The sequence below is a fragment of the Amphibalanus amphitrite genome, unplaced genomic scaffold (assembly GCF_019059575.1).
Source record: "Amphibalanus amphitrite isolate SeventyFive unplaced genomic scaffold, NRLGWU_Aamphi_draft 000094F_arrow, whole genome shotgun sequence".
Classification (NCBI taxonomy): Eukaryota; Metazoa; Arthropoda; class Thecostraca; order Balanomorpha; family Balanidae; genus Amphibalanus; species Amphibalanus amphitrite.
In genome coordinates this window covers 191,538-215,616 of record NW_024881590.1, presented here as the reverse complement: position 1 = coordinate 215,616, position 24,079 = coordinate 191,538, and the positions used below count along the sequence as shown (strand labels likewise).

General features: G+C 49.0%; 1 protein-coding gene across 1 annotated transcript in view; it reads left to right on the top strand.

Moving 5' to 3' along the window:
• Positions 1-23,675, top strand: part of LOC122380291 (unconventional myosin-X-like) — a 115,438-nt gene extending 91,763 nt beyond the window's left edge. Inside the window, exons 33-40 of the mRNA XM_043363337.1 lie at positions 12,536-12,661; positions 12,994-13,169; positions 13,555-13,762; positions 14,183-14,270; positions 17,696-17,876; positions 20,585-20,824; positions 21,154-21,357; positions 21,686-23,675. Of these exons, the coding sequence (XP_043219272.1) occupies positions 12,536-12,661; positions 12,994-13,169; positions 13,555-13,762; positions 14,183-14,270; positions 17,696-17,876; positions 20,585-20,824; positions 21,154-21,357; positions 21,686-21,877 (1,415 nt within the window). The 3' untranslated portion in view covers positions 21,878-23,675. The remainder of the gene's footprint in view (positions 1-12,535; positions 12,662-12,993; positions 13,170-13,554; positions 13,763-14,182; positions 14,271-17,695; positions 17,877-20,584; positions 20,825-21,153; positions 21,358-21,685) is intronic.
• Positions 23,676-24,079: the final 404 nt, after the last annotated feature.

Below are 24,079 nucleotides of genomic sequence, written 5' to 3'. Positions count from 1 at the left end.
TTATGCACGTGCCACGTGCAAAACGAAGAGGTGTCAGTTTTGTAATTGTTGCAATATCTCGGTAACTACTTGGCCGATTGCGCTGAAAGTTGGCATGTAGGTAGGCACCCACTAGGCACTGCATATCCATGTGCCAGAGTTGGGGTGCTGCTGCACGTGCGCACGTGCAGGGGTCGTTTCCAGATCTCGAGAACGGCTGGACCGATGGCGCTCAAATTTGGTACACAGTTAGGGACCAGTTAGTAGGGTGCCGTGCACAAGTCAGTTGGGACCCATTTTGCACGTGCGCACTGCGCACGTGCAGGGTGCCGCTCCCAGATCTCGAGAACGGCTGGGCCGATTGTGCTCAAATTTGGCACATCGCTAGAAACCGGTCAGTAGGGTGCCGTGCACAAGTCAGTTGAAGGTACCCCCTCGAAATTTCGCACGTGCAAGACTCACCCCCTCGCTCGCTCCGTTAGTCGCCCCAAAAGGCGCTATACTGGTTATTACGGAGCGAGTGAAGCGAGCGGAGTCTTTCCTGAGATTAACGGAAATTTCTGAGTATGAGCGGCCGGCCGGCCGGCCGGCCGTGCGGACGCTTTTGCGAGGCTTATATCTCAGCAACCACTTGACCGATTTACATGCGGTAAATTTTGTAGGGTGGCTTCATTCCTTCTACCAAGTATTGGACTATTCCCGATGCATGTGGGTGACCCCTTATGCACGTGCCACGTGCAAAACGAAGAGGTGTCAGTTTTGTAATTGTTGCAATATCTCGGTAACTACTTGGCCGATTGCGCTGAAAGTTGGCATGTAGGTAGGCACCCACTAGGCACTGCGTATCCATGTGCCAGAGTTGGGGTGCTGCTGCACGTGCGCACGTGCAGGGGTCGTTTCCAGATCTCGAGAACGGGTCGACCGATTGCGCTCAAATTTGGTACACAGTTAGGGACTGGGTAGTAGGGTGCCGTGCACAAGTCAGTTGGGACCCGTTTTGCACGTGCGCACGTGCAGGGTGCCGCTTCCAGATCTCGAGAACGGCTGGGCCGATTGTGCCCAAATTTGGCACATCGCTAGAGACCGGTTAGTAGGGTGCCGTGCATAAGTCAGTTGGAAGTACCCCCTCCAAAATTGGCACATGCAAGGCTCACCCTCTCGCTCGCTCCGTTAGTCGCCCCAAAAGGCGTTATACTGGTCATAACGCTACAAAATGATATTCTTTGCCTTAAACTCGACAGCGTCGCCGCACAACGCCCACGTTCCGTTCAGGGGCGGATAATTGTCATAATCCCAGGGGGTGCTTTTTGCACCTGACGAATCGAAGCGTTGAATTCTTGCGTTGAAAAGCACATAACATACAGGCGCGTTTTCCCAACAGCATCACTGTCCTCGCGACTTACGCAAAGCATTTTGTGTCTCAGAGTCAGACGTAATTTAAACACCCTTGGAGCACTTATATGGTGACTTTTGAATATCAGGGGGTGCTCGATCGACGATCATCCTCAAAACCCCTAATTCTCCACCCGTGGTTCCGTTGGTGACAAACACGCACTGGTGGCTTCATGTCGCTTCATGAACTCGACAAACCCGCGTTGCTAGGCCTAACCGAAACAGCTGATGCGTATGTACTCTTATCGCCCGCGTCCTCTTACCCGCCCTTATCCCTATCACCTATAATTATACATATTAAAATAAATATGCATTCAATTTGTACCACCTCAGGCAGCGTGCCGTTTTGTTGCGTTTTTTATTTTCGGCTGCTGAGTGCTGGCTGTCAGTCAGAGTCGATCCCTGGAGCCGCCTACTGGTCGCAAAAGGTCGCGTCAGCTTTGAAAACCGTCAATGCCAACAAATTGGCATGTCATCATTTGTTCTCCACGCCCTCCCTTCGCCCACGTGAAATCCAGCCAGTTGGCCATTGTCAACTGCAAACGCGGAAGAGCGTTTACCCGATATTTTACTTGTAGGTACCTACATAGTCTCATATGTGCAATGTGATGGCCGATAACTTATTCACTGTCTGACGTCTTATTTCATCCGAAAGCATTGATACAGTTTTTGCGAACGCTTGCTGTGAAAGTCATTGAACATTTCATTTGTTTATCGAAAATCAAATGATTTAGTCCGTCTGGTGTGCTGGCTATCAGCACTTTTATTTCTGTCAACTGTCGAGCTCCATCTCAGTTTGGGATGGAGTGGCGACAATTTAGGTCATTCGATGCGCTCCCCTCTCCACACATCCCTCTCCACACCCCCTCTCCCCACCCCCTCCCCACGCCCCCTCTCCACACCCCTCTCCACACCCCCTCTCCACCCCCCTCTCCACACATCTCTCTTCATACACCCTCTCCAGTCTCCACCCCCCCCCCTTCCACTTCCTCTCTCCACACCCAATCTCCACACCTCATCCCCTTCTCCACACACCCTCTCCAGTCTCCATGGCCCCCCTCTCCATACCCACATCCCCTCTTCACACACCGCTCTTCACACCCCACAGCCACTCTCCACGCCCCCTCTCCACCCCCCCCCCCCCCCTCTCCTCACCCCTCTCCACACCCCCTCTCCACCCCCCTCTCCACACACCGCTCTCCCACCCCCTCTCTCCACCCCTACCCCCTCTCCACACATCCCTCTCCACACCTCAACCGCTCTTCACACCCCACAGCCACTCTCCACAACCCCCCCCCCCCCCCCCCCCCTCCCTCTCCACCCCCGCCTCCCGCTGACCTGGTCATACTCGGAAAGGCATTGAGTCTATTGATGACACCGCCGGCGCCAGACAAATGTCAGTGTCACTGTCAGCTCCGATTAACTGCCATGGTCTGTCTGACACGTTGGCGACGCGGTGGGGATAGAGAGCCCTATAAAAACAGCAGGTCCGTGGGGGGTAGGGCGCAGTACCGGCCACACCGGGTCTCGACTCGACCCGTTTTGAGGTCTGACTCTCAAAACGAGTTCTGACTCGCGGTCTGGCCTCTTCTTCCGAGTCTTCCCAAGACAATACGCCTGGTCCTCTTGGTACAGTCCGTGCAGCTCACTGGTCACAATCCGGCCTTATCAGTACGGTCTCGGCCGAGCTTTTTATTCCTGCCGGCTTACTGTGCGCCTGCCATGCTCGCTGTCGTCCTGCTACTGCTAGTCGCGGGTGGTGCACTGTGTGCGCCGACACCCGGCGAGTCTTACCCCACCGTCCCTCCGACCGTCCCGCCAACTAAACCACCGAAGAAGGACATCGCCAAGGCGGACGCGTACACTGGCGGTGGGGTGCAGACCACTGGCGACTCCTCGAGTAAGCTGAAGGGTGAAGTATTATCTGTTGTCGAAACTGAAGGAAGCCAGATTTTCAACAAGGTAGATCTTGAGGTTGAATCCCAACGGGATGGTGGGGGCGGGGGCGCCGTAACCTCCAACACTGTTGCGAAGAACAAGTGTCAGCCGGACTTCAAGAAAGGCGTGAGTATTTCGGAGCAGGAGGGCAAGAGCGGCAGTATCGGCGAGGCCACTACGTCGACAGAAGGGCGCGGTATTGTCAGCACTAAATGCAATGAGACCTTTTCAGCTGTTCAGGGGGCAACCCTTACCCGCACCTCTAACGACGGCCGGGCCGGTTCCGAAGCGCTCAACAAGGCCTCGTCGAAGACGGTGAAGCTTCCTGAGGGCATCAGCGCTGTCTCGAACACCAAATCACGCGCTGAAGGCCAGTCTGTAGGTGACAGTTCCGCCCGCGCCGATGGTGTTAATACAGCCACTGGTGGAGAAACCGGGACCAAGACTGACGCCCGCTCCCGTACTGGCGCTTCTACCCTAGGCGACGGACAGGCCAAGTCCGTCCAGGGCTCCGCTGCCACTGCGACGCTGGCTCGGGTTGCTGAGACCCTTGGTGCCGAGAGTTCCACCCGCGCCGTCGGTGCCGTTAAGAGTGTCGGCGATCAGACGTTCACCACTAGTTCGTCAGATGTCACTGGGAAAGCCAACGAAGGAAGCAAGGTTAGAGCCAACACGAAGTCAAGTCAGGAGATTGCAACGGAAGGTGACGGCGCCTCCGTCACGGACACAAAGAGCCGGGCCGCCACGGTGCAGGTTGCCTTCACTGATGATCTTACGGGCGCCAAGAAGGAGATAGGGAAGAGCGCTGGCTCTTCCGCGGCTGAATCAGAGAGTGTCGGGTCTGCAAGTGCAAAGCTTGGCACAAGTTCTGACATTGGATTCTCACTCGACGGGGGCTTCGGTACTGGTGGCACAAGTATTGAAGGTGAGACCAGGAATGGCACCCTGGTGGGCAGTCTGAGGACCAGCTTCGACTCCAAAATCGCAAGCGTGCCCACGCGGCTGAAGAAGCCCAAGTGGCCATGTGAGAAACCCAGCGCACCTCCCCATGGCTGGCTGGACGATTGGCCAATCACGCCGAACCCCGTCTGGCCGTGTGAGCTTCCGCTGAGTCCCATAGATCCCTTCAAGCCGAAAGCGTCCAAGTCGAAGGATATGCACGGCTTCTAGGCGTTCTGTTCCGTGAGGCGCTGGAATCAATGATGAGATCCGACGGCCCCAGCATGACGCCTTTCCCTGTCTGATTGCTTGCGACGAGAAGACAGACTACAAGTCGAATTGATTTGAAAAGAAGAACGCGAGACTGCAGTTTGGCCTAATGTTTTACTCTACAGTCTGTTGATCGCGTTTGTTGGATGTACCACTGAAAAATATGGCAATATGATTTTCGTTTGATGAAATGTCTCGTGTCTGTCAGAAAAATAAATCTAGGGTTGCAGCGATTCACTAACTTCACATTGTTGAAGAGGTGACCTTGAAGCAAGGGTACAGTCACGAGTTGAGCTGAACACCTATGCGACCTTGTGGTCTTTGCTCAGTGCTCATATGGGATCGTGTTATCCGTTTTTGTAGGACCTGTAAAAGTTGTTACGACCTTGATTCGTAATGGTTCCCTCTTATCTAGAGTCTTTCGGCATGGATATCTGATGAGAAACGTAGTATTTTTCATCCATGCTTTTTTGCACCTACTTTAATGCAGTGTGCAACATACTAAAGGTAAACTATGTTTGAAGGGCTGAGAACGAAGTGTGCCCCAAATAAGCGTAGTTTCGTTTTCTCTCCTTGATTACGGAGCGATCGAAGCGAGCGGAGTCTTTCCTTAGATGAACGGAAATTTCTGAGTATGAGCGGCCGTCCGTGGTCACGATTTTGCGACGCTTATATCTCAGCAACCACTTGATCGATTTACAGGCGGTAATTTTTGTAGGGTAGCTTCATTCCTTCTACCAAGTATTGGACTATTCCCGATGCATATTGGTGACGCCTTATGCACGTGCCACGTGCAAAACGAAGAGGTGTCACTTTTGTAATTGTTGCAATATCTCGGTAACTACTTGGCCGATTGCGCTGAAAGTTGGCATGTAGGTAAGCACCTACTAGACAATGCATATCCATGTGCCAGAGTTGGGGTGCTGCTGCACGTGCGCACGTGCAGGGGTCGATTCCAGATCTCGGGAACGGCTGGACCGATGGCGCTCTAATTTGGCACATGGTTAGGGACCGGTTAGCAAGGTGCCATGCAAAAGTCAGTTGGGACCCATTTTGCACGTGCGCACGTGCAGGGTGCCGCTTCCAGATCTCGAGAACGGCTGGGCCGATTGTGCTCTAATTTGGCACATCGCTAGAGACCGGTTAGGGGTGCCGTGCACAAGTCAGCTGGAGGTACCCCCTTGAAATTTCGCACGTGCAAGGCTCACCCTCTCGCTCGCTCCGTTAGTCGCCCCAAAAGGCGTTATACTGGGGAGGGGTGAGACTTAATGCTTACTTCGAAATCTAAGCTGCGTTGCGGCATTGGCGATTATGTGCGGCGTGTATGCCGCATGATTAGTAAGCGGCGACCACTAAATTTAACCCTCGACCGCACATGGGGGGGTGGTTGCCACCCCCCCCCCCCCCCAGGCAGTCTTTCTGCTCTGCACTCAACATTTTTAGAGCTAGAAGGCTGATTTTTCGTATAGCTGCTCGTCTATCCTTTCTTGATGTCCACTGAAAATTTCAAGTTTCTGTGATTTTTGGTTTCGGAGATATGACCTTGTTTTTCAGGTCATGTCATGACCCAAATGGCCAATTCTCAACATCTTGCGTTTGCCATGGGCCTTGTGAGCTTTTGACACCCTGATTTCGGCCTTTTTGCCAGTCTTACCTCCCACCTATCATGGAACATGTTGTTCGACGATGTACAGGGGTCAAGGTCAGGGTCAAGGTCAACCTAGGTCATCTAAGATAATTGCGTTTTAGGCAAGCTGAATTTACTTTTTGTGAAGTTTTTTGACCGCATTTTTGGTAAAAGCTTCTCAGATCATGATTTCATGTGATATGGACCCAAAAACAATCGGTGCACACATCAGTATACACACAGACACACACAGACATACAAACACATATAATTGACCTTGACCTAACTTGACCTGAAATGACCTCAGCAGCAAAAATATGGTCGGGTAGTGTGACAAAGAGATTCTAGCTGGCTTGGCACCAGAAAACAGCATCGTCATCGGTATTTGATAAGCAGCGCACTTGATATCCAACGGTGACCCAAAACAGCAACATTTTTTAGTTTGACCTGACCTGGAAGGTCAATGACTGACCTGAGAAGGTAAAACTGGGTATCATTGGATTCGTCTCTTCCCAAAGAATCTTTTTGGTCTTTACTGCTAAGCTCTATCTCCAACAGGAACGAAATGGCGCGGGGGGGTGGCAACCCCCCCCCCCCCCCCCATGTGCGTTCTAGGATGGGAAAATGGCATGTGCGGGCGAGGGTTAAGACTCAAACGCTCCGATCGGTTTTCAATGAATAACACTGCATACCAAAAATGCCAACCGCTTTCGTCATAAGATATTTAGCTTTAAATAACTAGGTTATCTACATCATTATTTTGAACCAAATCAATACATTCAACTTAACCCTTGCTGGCACAGGGTCGATTTGATGTTGATGCAACCCCCCTAAGGTTTTTCGCGAATAACTCGCGTAAAAGGCGGCCGATCGTGACGAAACTTTCAGTACCCTCGCATTGATCAATTTTACACCCACCCTAAAAATTTCATGACCCTGACCCAAATGACCTTTGACCTGTGACCCACTTTCCGAGACCATGTTTGGCCGGAATCGCGATTCGGCGTATGTCGTTTCGCATTAGCCGCGCGTTTGCAAGCTTTTCGTGGTTTCAAACGTTCAAACATGTGATTTGATGTTGCTCCCATGCATTAGGGTGGATGTCAGGTCACCTGAACTGAAGGTCAGGTCAGGTCATTGACCTTTGGTGACCTCGGTTCACTTTTTCGAGTTTTACATGTTTCTGGGCTAGTTTTTAGAGCTGATTTCGAATTAAGCAACCATTTGAACATTTACGAAGTAGTTTTGGTGCCTTCGTAACATGTTACGAAGCTGCAGAAGCGGTTGACACGTATTACGAATACCCGTCACGACCCCTACCGGTTGACCTGACCTGACCTGATCTGACCCGACCTGGTCTAAATGCTTAAAGACATCATCTCTGATCAAAACTAACACGATATTCGTGATCAGCACCCCGGAAAACCCCATGGCAGTCACACTTTACGACTTTCTAACAGGTCCCGATTTTCCCGATTCTCGGGTCATTGACCTGACCTGGAAGGTCACCCGATGACCTAGGACCTTAAAATTGGATATCATCGGCTTCCTCTCGTGACGGGCAACACGCTCGTTTTTTTCCGCGAAGCTCTAGCTCGATCAGGGGCCAAACGCGAGGGGGTCCGGGGTCGTATCCCCCCCCCCCCGTGCCGTCGAAGGACGCAAAATGGCCTGTGCCGGCGAGGGTTAAAATTGGGTATCATCGGCTTCCTTTCGTCACGGGCAACACGCTCGTTTTTTTTTGTGAAGCTTTAGCTCGATCAGGGGCCAAATGGCAAGGAGGGGTCGGACCCCCCCCCCCCTTATACGTTCGCGGCTGGAAAAACACCAATACGGGCGAGGGTTCAGGAGGGAAGAGAGTCGGTGACGGTCAGGGGCACTACAAGCAGAGCACCATAAGCCGGTGACCGGGCTGACATACCATGTTTTGGTAGCATGACTGAAACATACTTTTTTGGGTAGCCAGGAAATCGCATGCGAGAGCCTATTTAAATTCTTACATCGGCCTTTATATGCACCAGTCGCATACAGGTACGGGATTTAGCATACGATTTCCAGACAATCGAAAGACTGATTGGAGGCAACGAAGGAAGGAATGAGTGAGTTAAGTTGAAGGTATTTAAGGTATGAAGGTATTAAGTTGAATTTGGTTCAAAATGATGATGTAGATAACTTAGTTATTAAAATCTAAATATCTTATGACGAGAGCGATTGGCATTTTTGGTGTGCAGTGTTATTCATTGAAAACCGGTCGGAGCGTTTGAGTCTTTAATTTAGTGGTCGCCGCTTACTAATCATGCGGCATACACGCCGCACATAACCGCCAATGCCGCAACGCAGCTTAGATTTCGAAGTAAGCATTTAGTCTCACCCTACGGCCTTGCTGTTAATTGTTATCTGTCCAAGGGACCGTCGCCACGAGGAGCGAGACGGACTCTCGCGATTGCGGGAGCCTAAAAGGAAGGAGAAAGAGCTCTCCACTTGTGGGGCGCATTATTCGTTGGATACAGGAATGGATAATGAATCAAATACCTAAATGTGCCACAAATGACCGAACATTAGATTACCGATAAAAACAAAACTGAGGTGTATTATATCCCTATTCCATGCGTCTTGTCCGATATTTTCACAACGCCATCATGCAGTCGTTTTGTTCAGTTGACATTTTGTCATAGGTGTAGCAACGTATCTCTTTGGTGAAGGATACCTTTCACCAAAGTTTCAGATTGGTGAAGGATCCTTCACCAATCTTGGACAATGCAAGGGAGGGTCTTCACCTACCTATGCTTAGAACTACTGGATTCGACGGTTGATCAAATGTCTGTTTTTTATATGATTTCAAGCTTTTACGACTAGCCATCTTAATTCAAGGTAGGTACGTTTTTCGGCTACTAGTCGTTTATTGTTTTCGTTTCGAATTTTCGACCTTCGCATCGAGGTCGTTGTCAAGAAACATACAACAATGACGATGACATGCATCGTGAACACGTTTGAAAAATAGTACGGTCATCATATCTAAAAACGTGCAAGTAATCCCTCCAGCTATTTCTGACCTGAAAATCTGTACCCAAAATTAATGAAGAAAAAAAAGTGTATGAATAATATGAAAGAATGAATGAATGGCTAACTGACGGACTGACTGACTGACTGACTGCCTGACTGACTGAAGAAATGAATGAATAAATGAATGAATGAATGAATGCAGTACATGAGACACACAAACAGGCTGTGACACATTAAAAATACATGCTTAAAATCTTTGATTGCTTGATCGTCGGATCTCGTTGCCCTACCAGCACTGATCCCATAAAGGACTGAATGCGGTGCCGTCTACTCGGTTGATCGTGTCGTTTTTCTTGACGTGTATTTGTAACGCTTCTTTCATTCATTCTTTCATATCATTCATACACTTTTTTTTCTTCATTAATTTTGGGTACAAATTTTCAGGTCAGAAATAGCTGGAGGGATTACTTGCACGTTTTTAGATATGATGACCGTACTATTTTTCAAACGTGTTCACGATGCATGTCATCGTCATTGTTGTATGTTTCTTGACAACGACCTCGATGCGAAGGTCGAAAATTCGAAACGAAAACAATAAACGACTAGTAGCCGAAAAACGTACCTACCTTGAGTCTGTTTTTTAACCCGCGCCCGGCTGGGGGTCCTGGATTTCCACGCCCTGCTGGGGGGGGGGGGGTGTTTGAACACCCCCCTTCTAACTCGGCTCCTGGGCCACGTAGCGATACGCAGAAGGCGGCGTTCGAAAGAGCGTAAAAAATAATGACGAAATCACTTCGGTCACTTTTTCGGTCAGGTCAAAGGTCAGGTCACCAGAGGTCATTGAAGGCAAAATTTTGCCGATTTTCAGGTCGAATGTCGACAATTTACAAGAAGCCAACGCATAGCTCGGGAACCAATAGAGCTACAGCGCCACGGAAAAGCGCATTCGATAGCCCTATTAACGCCCTTTCTGAGTGATTCTCTCAGATTTGACCTAACGTCAACGGTTTTGCCTGCAGGGGGCAAAAACTGCAAAAATAACCGATTTTTTCGGAAACAGTTTTTCTGCAATAACTTTTGACTCAAGCCTTGTACGAGCTTATTTTCACCGGCATCGAGTTCCTCTCGTCAAGACGCATCAAATGAACTATAACTTGACCTTGAAAGGTCAACTTGAAAATTTGACCTCAGGTCAAGGTCATGACCTGACCGGACATTGTCATGTTGCATATTAGTGGTTCTGTATCGTCGAGCTGAACATATATAAGGCGTTTTCATCGTTCTAGCATGCCTCTTTCAAAAGTTAGTCGCAAAAAAACTGTTAGATACCATTCGTGACCTGAGATGACCTTAGGGGCATAAACAGGGGTCACGGGTGCCGTTTTCATGTTCAGTGTGTCAAAGTTCCTTGTAATTTAGTGTTTGAGAGTGTTCAGAATGACTTTCGTCCGAAAAAGACGGTTTTGAATTTTCTCCCATTGACATATAATACCTAGAGAGGTCGCAAAATTGACCCGACATTAGGTCACCGATATGAAAATTCCGAATTTTGTACATACTGTTGCACTTATCAATTGCTGAAAGCTTCAAAGCGATCCGTCACTTGGTGTAGCTATGGCATACATTGAAACATTTTATGATGTGTTTATGAGGTGAGGTCACTTGTAGCGACCTGGTGACCTGACCTTGAAGGACCCTGGTCTGAAATTTTCACAAAATGTATAAAATTGATAGATGATAAGGTGCCGCCGTTTTTCAGATATCCGCGAAAAACCGCAGGGTGGGTGTTATGGTGGGTGTTCAAAAACCTCCCCCCCTCCCAGCAGGGCGCGGGTTAACACACTTTGACCATTTGCCCCAGTAGTCAAAATTCCTCAGCCGAGGCCCTGATTTACATCTTGCTGTCATGGCAAGATGCACAATGCAGTTTTAGGCAGGCATTGAAAATTTGACGTTAATGGGATGATAAGGGCGTAAGATATCTGCGAAAAACAAGGGGTTGGCGAAATTCGCCCCCCCCCCCCCCCCGCTTGCACTGTGCGTGTTGGTTGGCACGGTCCTGTCCCTTTTCATAAGGTTCAGGTGGCATCCTTCACCAATATTTTTGGCGCTCCTACACCCATGCATTTTGTTATGAGTGTAATTACCGTGACCTATTACACTGCCCTTAGATGACATAGGGTTGAAATTGTCGCGAAATATGCTGAAACGCCAAAGGGGAATGATTTGGCGCTGCTCGTCGCCGTTTGTGTGGTACCTATTTGGGAGAGAGAATAACACAGAGGGGCGTAAACATGTTCGCACCCCCTTCCACGGCGCGGCTTGAAAACCATGCTGTTATGGGTGATGAAATTCCGAAGCGTAAAACGCGTCCACCCGAATGTGCTGTGAAACCCGTCTCAATATATATAATAGTAATTGTCACGTTATGTAACTCTTGTCACAGTTTTCACAAAAGTTAGCCAGCGGAGTGGGACTATTCCATTTTCAAATGTCATCTGGGAGTGACAATATCGGGTGGATGAGTGCTAATGTATATTTTTGGTTCGGACCAGTCAATCACACCGGCATCCCGGTAGGTATCCGACCTCTGACCTCCATATGTTAAGGTCAGACACGGACGGTGAGCCTGACACCCCTGCGCTCTGCACACACGGTTGTTAAATAATGCAAGCGTGTTATCCTTAGTTACTTACATGTGCATTCGAGTATGGCAAAATGACTTACGCTAGTGAGGTTTGGTTAGGTTTAGCTAATCCGGTCTAAGTTTGAGCCCAAAGAGTGGAGCAAGAGTTTGCCAGACAGATTGCTTCGAAAATTTACGGTATGGGGAAGGCATTTATAGCATTTATAGGGCAGCACATTTCTGCACCCGTACTACCTCTTCCCAACCTCTACCCACTTAAAATATTTAGCTAGTACTGTGGTTTTCTTATTGACTATTCATATGGCCTTGGACTATTCACAGCTTGAGGAGGGGAGTGAAATATCCGCCATTACTCGCTTATGTAAGATACACTGTCCTACGGTAAAATTTAGTGAAGCCCTTATGCCAAATATTTTGTTTTCGACGCTCAGTGTAAAGACTTCTGAATTTGGTCACTTTTTGCCTGTCAACTTTGAAACATTTTTACGGGGAGTTGCAGCATCTTTTTAGGGATCATTTCGTCGATCGGCACTCACGACCGATTATCTATTAGAGAATCATCTTTTATCTATATGTAGAAAAAATAAACGAAAAAAAATCGCTAAGTGCTTCTTGGATCCTAGTCTTCTCTACCTGCATGTTCCAAGCAACATTATTTTATCGCCACTGCTCTGGTTTTACGTCGTATAAGCATGACCCGTTTCCCGTCATTCTTTCCTGACGAGTTTGTTCTTTTGCAGATCAACTTTCGGAGAACTCGACCGATGAGAATAACGTGCGACTTGTACAGGGTATTATCGACCGCGCAATGAAAAACGAAACGCTGCTGAATGAACTCACACTACAGCTAATAAAACAGACAACAGGTAAGCTCAGGGTAGAGCGAACTACGAGGGTAGAGCAGAGGAGTGAGTGAGTGAGTGAGTGAGTGAGTGAGTGAGTGAGTGAGTGAGGAGAGAGAGAGAGAGGGAGAGAGAGAGAGAGAGAGAGAGAGAGAGAGAGAGAGAGAGAGAGAGAGAGAGAGAGAGAGAGAGAGAGAGAGAGAGAGAGAGAGCAGCTCGGTTTGTTATTATTCGTAGAACCCTGTCAAACTAGTGTCTGAAAGTTTATAGTTCATATAAAAGATGCGATTTTTTTTTACTTGTGTTGGCCTTTGCTGACGTCCCTCCCCCCCCCCCCCCCCCGCTCTCTTGTACAGATCACCCCGATCCGAACTCGCGAGTGAACCGGCGCCATTGGTCCCTGATGGCACTTCTCTGCTCCACGGTCATCCCTTCGTACCAGCCGACCAAAAAGTACCTGGCCGCCCACCTGACCAAGTGCGCCAGCGATTATGTCACCGAGGAGGGCAAGTACGCCCGGTTCGCCGAGAAGGTGGGTCCTGGGAGAGAGAGAGAGAGAGAGAGAGAGAGAGAGAGAGAGAGAGAGAGAGAGAGAGAGAGAGAGAGAGAGAGAGAGAGACAGAGACAGAGACAGAGACAGAGACAGAGACAGAGAGAGACAGAGAGACAGAGAGACAGAGAGAGAGAGAGAGAGAGAGGGAGAGAGGATTCTTGTGAGGCGAGAAATCTAGGTAGTTCTACTATGAGATGATTGATCTACTCGAGTCATAGCAAAAGATTGCTGCTTGACAGTTTGCTATTATCGTTCTATGCCGCTCTAAGCGATCGTTTGTTTTGCAAACATTCATTCATAAATCAGCTGCCCGTCATCAGTTTATAATTCCTCACTCTTCTCTGACTCCGTCCTCTTGTTTCAGTGCATGCACAAGACGATCCACTGTCGTCGGCGACAGTGGGCGCCCTCCCGCCAGGAGGTGCTGTGTACGGTCAACTGTCGGCCCATCCACGCGCGCTTCCACTTCATGGACGGCCAGTTCCACAGTGTGGAGTTTGAGGCGGCCGCCACGGCCGGAGAGGTGCTCCAGCTGGTCAAAGAGAAGATCGGCCTCAAGCCGGACGCCAGAGGTATGGGCATGACCGCGCCGTATCGCCGTCTGTTGCCTGGTGGGGGCTACCGTATGTACACCTGGGCGTGGGATTCATCAAAGTGAGAGGTGTGTTTCTCAAACTTCAACTCAATATTATCACTAGGCTGTTTCCATCTCGGTATTAATTGTCCATTTTTTGTTATTAGGCTTTTTATCGACAACTTGTATGACTCAACACATGCTTAGGCTCATACAGTCTCACATATGTATCACCTGAGCATGCTCAGCGGTTTGCTGCTGAGAGCCCTGTTTGCCACACTTGTGACATAAGTCTTCCGAGTCGTGCACCAGTGTCGGACACCAGTACCACTCACATACGTCTGAGCCGTCTGGAAATAGTCCCTGCCGGCTGCCTGTCTGTGGGGTTTCTGACCGGGCCTTCCCTCGCCCTACTCAGGTTACGCCATCTATGAGGTGCTCGGCCAGAGCGAGCGCAATCTGCTGCCGGACGAGACGCTGGCCGATGTGATGTCCAAATGGGAACGGTGAGTGATCCAACGCGCGCCCTGCCCGCGGCACGGGCGGGCCCTCCGTGCGGGCCTCAGGGGAAGAGAGGCGTCACTGACGCGAACACACTTATACCATAATACCGCACATAAATATTGAAATGTGTTTTTTTATATTTGATGCTCAGCCGGTGGAGTTTATTGCTCTTTTTTCCGCTAGATCTCATGGTTATCAGCATGATGCTTTGCTGATTTATCCGTATTGTCCACTAGGAAAGATATCATCGTAGCTTGATTTTCTTGTCAGACCTGAATCATTGGAATGAAACCGTCCACCGATACCAAAGCAACAATATTTTTGTGTGTGCAAAAAGGGCTATTTCAGGCAAATGTCTTTATTTGGCATCCTAGATTTTAAAACTACAGGGTGTTTCACAATAAATGTTACTTTTGAATAGCTTAAATGAAGATCTTACTTGTTCGTAAGCGCGTAAATTTTATATGCATTTTGTTGCAAATTTGTTGCGGTTTTTAGTCCTTATATTTTTTTTGCAAACCGTCAACGGTTCCATCTGTATGGACGTGCAATGCCAACACCGTCAAAACGGGTCAATTCGCCGTGTACAGATGATGAGGCGGTATGGGTGGTCATGCATTACGGCGCTTTGCGAAGTCTGACCGCAGTGCGACGGAGTTTCGGTAGCCATTTTTAAAAGAGGAAGGATATTCCATCAAAAATGTCTTTCAAACGGGTGGTAGAAAGGTTCCAGAAGACTGGAAACACGAGACCAGCCCCGCCTCCTGGCCGGACGGCGATCCCAGAAAATCTGGTTGAAAAAGTCAGACGGAAGGGTGGCATAAGTGGAGAACACGTGAGGCGTGAAGGGTGCTGAACTGAAAGTTATACGTTCATCAGTCCTACTACATTCTGCTGTCTCATGTGGTAATACCTACTCATGAGCCATATGTAATAGGGGAAAGTGGGGTAAGACGGTCAAGGTAGGTAAGACGGGCACCCCCTCTGCAGACCAAACCAATAGCGCTACGAGCGAGAAAAATTAGGACCAGAATAGCCTTTCCCACTACACACCGCCATTGAAGTCTGGTGAATTTGTGTTCGGTCAATAATCTTTTATTTTGATTTCTTTAAAACACTCATTTCATTGAAAACATTCATAATGTATTGTGCAAGCTTTTGTGTGCAGCACTATAGAGTTAAAAACTGGCAATCACTTGTGGCACACTCATATGCCTCCAGTGTTCATTCACCGCGGATTTGCTTTGTCTGCATCAAATTGTCCACAGAGAAAAATCGTGCTGAACTTCTGACATTGAGTTTGGGGTAAGACGGGCAACTATGAATCCGATGGGTCTGTAATGGTAAAAATATTTTTGTTGCTGTAGGAAAAAAGAAGCATTTCTGATAAGAATATGTTCGATTCCGATACTCACAGACATGTTAGCAATATTCCTTCGGCACAGTTTATTCTCGAATAATGAATGTGAAAAACGGCTCTACATGGCTTCTGAACTAGGGCCTATATACGAGTATACGCCTTCTGCACGAATCTCGTATACTGCCATTTCCGAAGCACTTGAGACCAACGAGCGACTGTATCAATGCGGCTAATCTCGGGCATTTGCTGCGAGCTGTGCTGGTCGGTGAAAGAAGCTGGCCGTCTTGCCCTACCCATGTGACCGTCTTACCCCATGGAGTGGGGTAAGATGGGTTTTTGCAAGGTTTTGCAAAAATAGCTGCAGTTTATTTGTTGAGTCAGGTCTAAGTCTCATCTTCTGGCAAATGGAAGTAAAATGTCTGTAAAAGGTTTTCACTCAGTTTCCCGTTTCTATGATGTTTCTAACCGGCCGAAAAATGGCTCCAAAGTTAAGGTGCCCGTCTTACCCCACTTTCCCCTACATGTCACTGAAATATCGTCGTTTGAAAAGCAATATTCATTGTGAAGGACCCTGAAGCTTAACAGCGAATTGACCCGTTTTGATGGTGTGGACATTGCACGTACATTAAGAATGCAGTTGCTAATTCGTCATAGTTTTTGTAAGGATAAAAAACCCGAAAGAATTTGCAACAAAATGAATATAGAATTTATGGGCATACCAATAGTTGAGGTCATTTTAAAAGCTTATCAAAAGTAACGTTTATTGTGAAACACCCTGTAGTAAAGGCTTTGTTTTGACAACGCTGGCATGTTCCATCGTGCAAAGCGTCTTACTTCTCCGACTTCCAAGAAGTCGTTCGGTGCCCAACGACAAACCAATAGCTCACTTGCCTAACAATGCGCATGAAAACGGTCATTAGCTATTTTTTGCTCCGCATTTCTGGTAGTTTGCCGAACGCCGCTCGGCGCTGGAGGTACGGTCGCGGTCGCCCACGGGTGGCCCAGCCTCAGATGTGTCCAAATTCGTCCACCACCGATCGGGCCCATTGTCTGACATGTGTGGCGCTGACAGTTGGCGTTGGACGCACGACTGATGACTGCCTGTAACCGTGTTAGTCGGCCCGTGTCGCCAAGCGTCGCCGGCGGTGGAGCTCGCTGGCTGTGCCGCCCGCTAGCGGCGACCAGTGACGTGCCACCACCTGAAAAAGACCTACCACAATGAACATGTCTAGCCCGACCTGCGTCACGGCACGAGACAGCGCGGCGCGCCTTGTGGTCATTGTCGGCGACCTCCCACGCCGGGCCGAGGTTGGAGCCGCGCCTCCGCCGCCGCCGTCCCCATTGGCCGAGCCTGTGTTGGCGGGTGACTCGGCTGACTATAGACCAGTATCGATCGCGGCCAATAATGCTCCCAAATATGACCCTGTCACTCTGCCGGGACGGCAATCGACGACGTCATATGAGTCTGATTTTTCATGGAGAGAAGGTCGCTCGATGACCAACTAATGAGCCATCGATGCCCAGGACGCTGCGTAACGTTTCGAAAAACAGAAAGTGTTACGTAATCACTTGCGCAGAACGACGAAACACTGCCCTGAGCTCGCGAACCGCAAATTAGGGTTCCATTTATGGGTTCTAATTAGCCTTGCTCATTTTGTTTCAATGTATGGCGGCTGCCTTGTGTCTGAGCTTCTTTGGCGCCGGTTTGTCTTTCATTCATGGACACGATTTCGGTTAACATGTTCTTTTTCAATCATTGCGCTCACGAATCCCAACACGTGCATTCTTTGAGCCGACCCAAGTCTTAAATCCTCTTCAACTAAAACTGGCCTCTGTGATTTTGTCAATTTTTGAGTAGGACAATGTGAAACTTGGTTATGTAGCCGCTGATTTACATTTTCGAGCTTATTATTGCTGATTCCCGACTCGATGTCACTATTTATCAACAAGTGACACTCAAGCTCTAGGCTCCTTATTCCGGCTGCATCAGTTCACATTGCCCTGTACGTACATTCCCTGTCCTATTTCACCGAGATTTAACCGCTCGTCACGCCCGCTGACCCTCAGGTACCAGACGGCCACGGCCGGCACGGACAAGGCGCGCAAGCAGCACATCTTCCTCTTCAAGAAGCACCTGCTGTGTGACGAGACCCTGGACCTGGAGGACCGGGTGGAGAAGGAGTTGCTGTACCACCAGATGCTGCACAACGTGCGCAACGACAAGTTCCCTCTGACAACCATGGAGGCGGTAAGTGGTCAGGGAGGGACGATGATGACCGGTTCGGCGAAGATTGGTCAGGTCGGAGCGGCGAAGGGTCTGGACGGGACGGCGATAAGTCAGGCTAGGGCGGTGGCCGGTCAGGTCAGTCCCCGTTCACGAGCTCCAGAATCCCTTTACCCTGACGTCACCACGGCGGTAGAATCTACAGGGTGATTTTTTTTACTTGTTAAAAAGTAATGAGGTTTAGTGGCGTTAAAATGCAAATATATATTGCAAAATAATATACCAGCATGACGAGCATTCTGGGACATTTTGATTTCATGCAGACACAATGTGAAGGAACGTCCATTGTGTATTTTACTTGTGCTTGAAGCTACCCCCTCTCTCACCGACACGAATCAGCCCGCCTGAGCACGTGTTGAACAGCACCGTGGACTCCTAGACCCTTTAGGCAGACTGAAAAGGCTCCTATCACCCATTTTTAGCTCTGCCAGAGATTTCCACTGTTTTCTTGTTATATCTGCCATACCTGGGTTCAAAAACTAGAAGTCTAGAAAGTGCAGGTCGATGATTTTGTTACTGGCGGCCCTGGTGGTGTCTGATTCGCTGTTTTTGTTTTCTCCCTGAAGAATGATTCTTCAGAGGCTGCACATACGCCAGATGGACCGTTTGAAGGCTATTTATGACTATAAGCTTGTTCGTGCATTATTTAATGTCTTTCTGAGGTATCTCCTTAATTATCGTATGCTTCGAACTGCCTCAATGCTTCAAAATCATCGTTTTGTGTCGTTCCTTACTGAACGGCGGTGGACCATGCGTGCCCGATTGGTGGGACATTTTCAGGCTCCATTGGGGCCGAGGCCTTCGGTTAAAAGGGACAAATCATGACACCATACAAAATGTCCCACATTTATCTATCACGTGCATTACTTTTTTGCACACGATTTTTCGATTTAGGGACCACCAATTACGTTTACTTTTTAACAGTTAAAAAAAATCACCCTGTACACCCATAGGCATGTATGTATGTATGTATGTATCACCCATATGTATGTATCTTCACCCATAGGCATGCATGCAAATTTCATCATCTTTCGAGCGAGCTGGAGAAAAAAAAAACAAGGATTGTGTGTCATCAAAAGTTGTACCAATGTAACAATGAGTTCGCCTGTTTACGATAAATGGGGCTGAAATTAGAAGAAAAAATAGGACTATATCGAGCCAAAATCAGCAATTCCCTTCAAGCAACCCCTTCATTTCAACATGAAGGATTTCCTCTGATGACATCACCACGGCGCCTTTATTTCCCTAGTGAACCAACCTGAGTAGTAAAGGAATCTTGGGGTCAGGTGAAAGGTGGTCAGTGTGGAACTGTGAACAGTTTATTTATTTATTTACATCGTGTGCTCGTCCCTCAAAATCAGTGAAACAGTCAGGAGGAAGCGGCGAAAGGTCTGGACGGAACAGCGAAAAGTCAGGGTAGGGCGGTGGCTGGTCTCAGGTCCTAGTGACAATTGGTTAGGACGGGAGGTGGGCGACCCGGCTGGTTGTGCAGGTAGCGGGACTGGCTTACTGAATAGTATGGTGGGATATATTATGATATATTATCAATAGTATACGAGTAGTGTGTGATATTCACAAAGAGACGTGTACACGGCCATTAGTCGTTTGGCTTGTATTTTATATAACTGCATGATTTAGCGGTTTATTGTAGCAATTGAACGTGATTTAGTGATTGAGCATTGTAATGAGTTTGCGTCCTATATTAAACACAAAACATATTATGGTGTGGCTTAGGGTTTTCTGCTGTATATGGTGCGGAAAATCAAGAAGTATCGTCATGCTTCTATGGTAGAACGCTGTTCCTACAGACTAACTCGCATGATTCTTCTTATTCTTTTTCTTTTTTATCGAGATAAGAAGCTCATGGCCTGAAGGACCCGATTGCGTCGAAGTCTCGAGTGGAGCTTATCACGGGTAGCAGGAGTGGAGTACCAGAAGTACTCTCAGCACGAAGCAAGCTTCTTCTTGGGAGTATTAAAAGAAGTGTTATATAACATATAAAATATAAAATATTAGAATTAAATATATTTTTATGTATTAAATATATAATAAAAAGTATTATTGAAAGTATTAGTGGCTGGACATGAGTGTTCGACACAATATGCTGGAAGGTGGAACGCCATTCCAATAACAATTCATCGCACTATAAATCATGCTCTTCTAGCCCGACAAAATGCACGGGACGACTGAAACCCTACCGAAGCTTTACTAACTGAAGCTTTTACTGAAGTACGAGGTTTCAGTGTCGTGGCCCCGAGTACGACTAGGTATTCATGCTCTGAAGGGTCGGTGTCAATATGACCGTGCAGCGTCCAGTAGATGTGAATCGTCATATCCATGCGTCCACGCCGATAGTACAGCGGCGGGAGCTGCTTTAGTCTGCTCAGACTCTTAGGAAATATCAGGGCATCCTTGTGTGATTTGCGTTCAGGTAGCTTAGTTTCCGCTCAAACAATTGAACGCCATTACAGAATTGTTGCAATGACCATGGAGATTATGAGGCAAATATGTATTTCCATGTGCAGCTTCATATGCCAGGAAAGCTGGTGCAGCTCAATTCTTTCTCCAGATCGGTGTGTGACAAATGTGACGTTCATTTTGCGTGTCTGTATTTTTCCCATCCATTGTATGACACCACCCACTGACATCCATCTCTGTCTGTCCCCTATCAGGTGATGCTGACCGCGCTGCGGGCGCAAATCGAGCTGGGCGACTACAACCTGTCGTCGATCGACTACCAGCAGGTGATGGCCTACACGCTGCCGCCGCGCGTCGCCGCCGTCGCCTCCGTCCACACCGTCACCGTGCACCACCAGAGCCTGGAGGGCATGTCCAGCGACCAGGCCAAACAGGCCTTCCTCAACCTCATCCAGTCGTGGCCCTTCTACAGAGCCAGCATCTTCGAGGTGGTGGTAAGTGCAAACTGTGGAATGCGATCAGAGGGACCGCATGGGAAATGTATTGGTTGTTTTTCTCTTAACCATGCCAGTGATTTTGATATGTGGATCGAAAATTAGGAATCGAGTTTGGCTTATTCAAAGCCTTTTTCCTAGTGTCAGTTTTTAAAGTTTCTAAACGTGAAGGGTTGATTATTTTTTACGCCATGCAGATGTACCTATCCATTACTTGCTATTGACCATTCACAATGTCTTACTACAATTGCCCTACACCCGTTTCTAGATGACATCACCCTCCGTCTTTGAAATGTTTAACGCTGCATCATTCTGTCTCTCGTCGCCAGCAATCGTTCACGTCCAACTGGCCCAAGATGCTGTGGCTGGCGGTGGATGAGCACGGAGTGCACCTGCTCGACTTCCGCAGCCGGAACGTGCTCTGTACGTACGAGTACGACTACATCGTCAACTACAGTCCGGCCATCAACTCACTGATGATCATCACCGGCAGCACCCGCAAACAGAGCAAGATCATCCTCAACACTGGACAGGTGAGGCGGCCGTCCCGTCGTAATTTGTATGCAGTCCTCAGGGTGAACTCAGACCCTTTCTTGGTCACCATTCCTCTAGGGTGAACGGTTTTGAAGTAGAGAATTCAACTTAACCAATCATGTCTCGCACTTTTCCCCTTTTTCTGATTTTCACGCCCTGTAGTGATCTGAAACCGAAACGACCTAACCCAACAGTACAAACCAAACTATCGTAGAAATATTGACCACGTTTGGCTGTTTCGGTGTAGCCAGTAGCAGTGTGTGTTCACAAAGCTGAGCGAAGCATTTTTCGTATAAACTCACCATATTTTTCGTTCTTTCTCCCCAGGCGTTCATGATCGCCAACCTGGTGAAGGACTACACTCAGCTGATCAAAGAGCGTCTGGCGCCCGAGGGCCGCGACCCGGGCGAGCCGGCTCCCGTGGACTGGCAGCCGGCTCCGGCCGATCCGAGCCGGCAGCGGAGCATCCTCCAGAGGCCGGCGCCGCCGCCCGCCGCGCACCTGGACGCACTCAGATAGACTGGAGAGACTGGGGAGACCGGAGGGACTGGAGAGACTAGAAAGACTGGAGGTGGGTGGAATGCCGATGGGCCCTTCCTCGCGGGCCGTGATGGAGCGCCCCGCCCAGGTCAGAGGTCCGGGGAAGTCGTACTACAGGCGGTCGCGGTCCGGAATGGAAGCTGGAATCAGTCAGTGAATATTTAGTATCCGCTGAGCGGCCCCTGCGGTGGTCTGTCGGAGCCTGGGCGACCGGTTGATCGGGTCTAGTGAGGTGTGTCGAAGTGGTATGATGCGTCCGTGGACCGGAGATCGGCTTCATCATAGCGGGACCACGCCGAGAGAGTGACGTGGCCCCAGGTGCCGAGAGACTGCCAGGGATGTCACAGAATTCCGAGAGCCGTGACCGGCTCGGACGACAAATAGATGATATATCACCTAGTCACTGCGCGATGCTGAGCGGAGAGTTTCCATAGCGTCGCCGAGACGCGCCACAAGGGGCGGTACGGGGGCTGTGCGGTCCGGTGGGACGTCCAGCGGCGAGAGGTCCGAGGTCTCCCGAACTCTCCGGACCTTGCCCGCGCCCCGGCCCGCCGACCCTGCGTCCCGGCGCCCTCCCTGTTGCTCAGACCCCGTGTTTGTATTTATTGGCAAGCTTGCGTGCTGGTGGGGCGTGTACGGGGGAGACTGTTGATCTCTGTTGTCCCCGCCGAGTGGGACGGGCGTGTCTTCCCGGATTGTGAGCGGAACGGGGCGCAGACGCAGCACCGAGGAGTCGTACTTGCTACACATTTGGTTACGCTGATCGGTCTGTCGCGCGAGGGCTTCGGTAACTTTATCGCGAGGCCGTGTGACTTCGCTGCGTTGTGACCCCGCTCATCTATGTTTGTAGCGCCGTGTATCGATCGCTTTCTACGAGAATTTTGTCGACGAAGAGTCTTGGTCGTTTTTTACATTTTTGTACTTCGTTTATCCATCGCCTTTAGGCTGTATGACTGTTGTTTTATGGAGCGAATCGAGGCCCATGAATTAGATTCATCTTGTTCACTGCATGCGCTAAGCTGTTGGATACATTTGCATGTTATAAGCTCATATTTGTTGCTGAACTGAGAATTTGTTTTATATTCGAACGTACCACAGAACTTGAGGTGAAAATGCCGTAGCGAAAATGACAATGAGCGAATTTATTTCCTACTCCGTTTTGTATGTGCAACGGAATGCTGGTGTACTTAAATACGCGTACTCCTAAAAACAAACAAGTTCATTTAACCGTAGCAGGCTCAGTACCCACTTGTCTCTAAGAAAGGTTTGCCGATTTTTTCTTCTCTGCAATAAGTCCTCATGATTAGCCTTTCCATTGTTGCATGCCAGCTCATATTTGCTGCACGCGGTGACACGCAGTGTGGATGCGTCCTGGGTCTCCTGATCACTGACCGCTTTGCTCTCTTCAAACTGGGCCGCTGAGGTTCCTCTCGGGCCGATGTCAGTAATCCTGCTGAATTCTCAGCAATGGGCCGCGGTCGGTGGCATGTATCACGTCGCCGCCCCGGCCGCCACGCGCCGGCTCCTGGCAGTAACCAGGGACTGTGAAGTACAGGAGAGAAGAGCGGGGGACGGGCGCCCACTGCCGGGGGCGGGGAGGGTGGGAGCGGCCCGCGGCTCGACAGTGGGCCACGCGAGCTCTGTCTGCCACGCTAGGTGTGTACTTCCATGGTTGTGCTTGCTTCGCAAAATGGCGTCAACTCTCTCTCTGTTTATACCTGTGTGCTATTCGTGTATATTTCATGAACATATGTTAAATAAAAGTCCTATTATTTGATGATTTTGTTTTATAAAACTGTTGCAGTGCTGAAAAGGAACGCATTCAACGCTCGCTGGAGTGCTCAGAATCGGTCGCTGCGCGGTATGACATCTGATGTTTGCGAATATTCATTCTATCTTGACTTAAGTGTTAGCCGTCTATCGCAATAGCGGATTTTCCTGCAATTTCTCCGTTTCTTCGGCGCATTTTTTTCAGCAATGATTTATCCTTTCCCTGAAATTCGTATTGTATAACGTCATCCCGTTATAGATGCCCTTTGCTTATCGGAACAGGCATTTATAAAGATCTCAGGCTCACGATGCTCTCGGTGTGTTTGAAATATTGGTTTGATGTTACCACATTTTTTAGGGTAACCATTGTCAGTTTCCAAGTAGTCAGTGTGACATTGAGTGGCCGATATT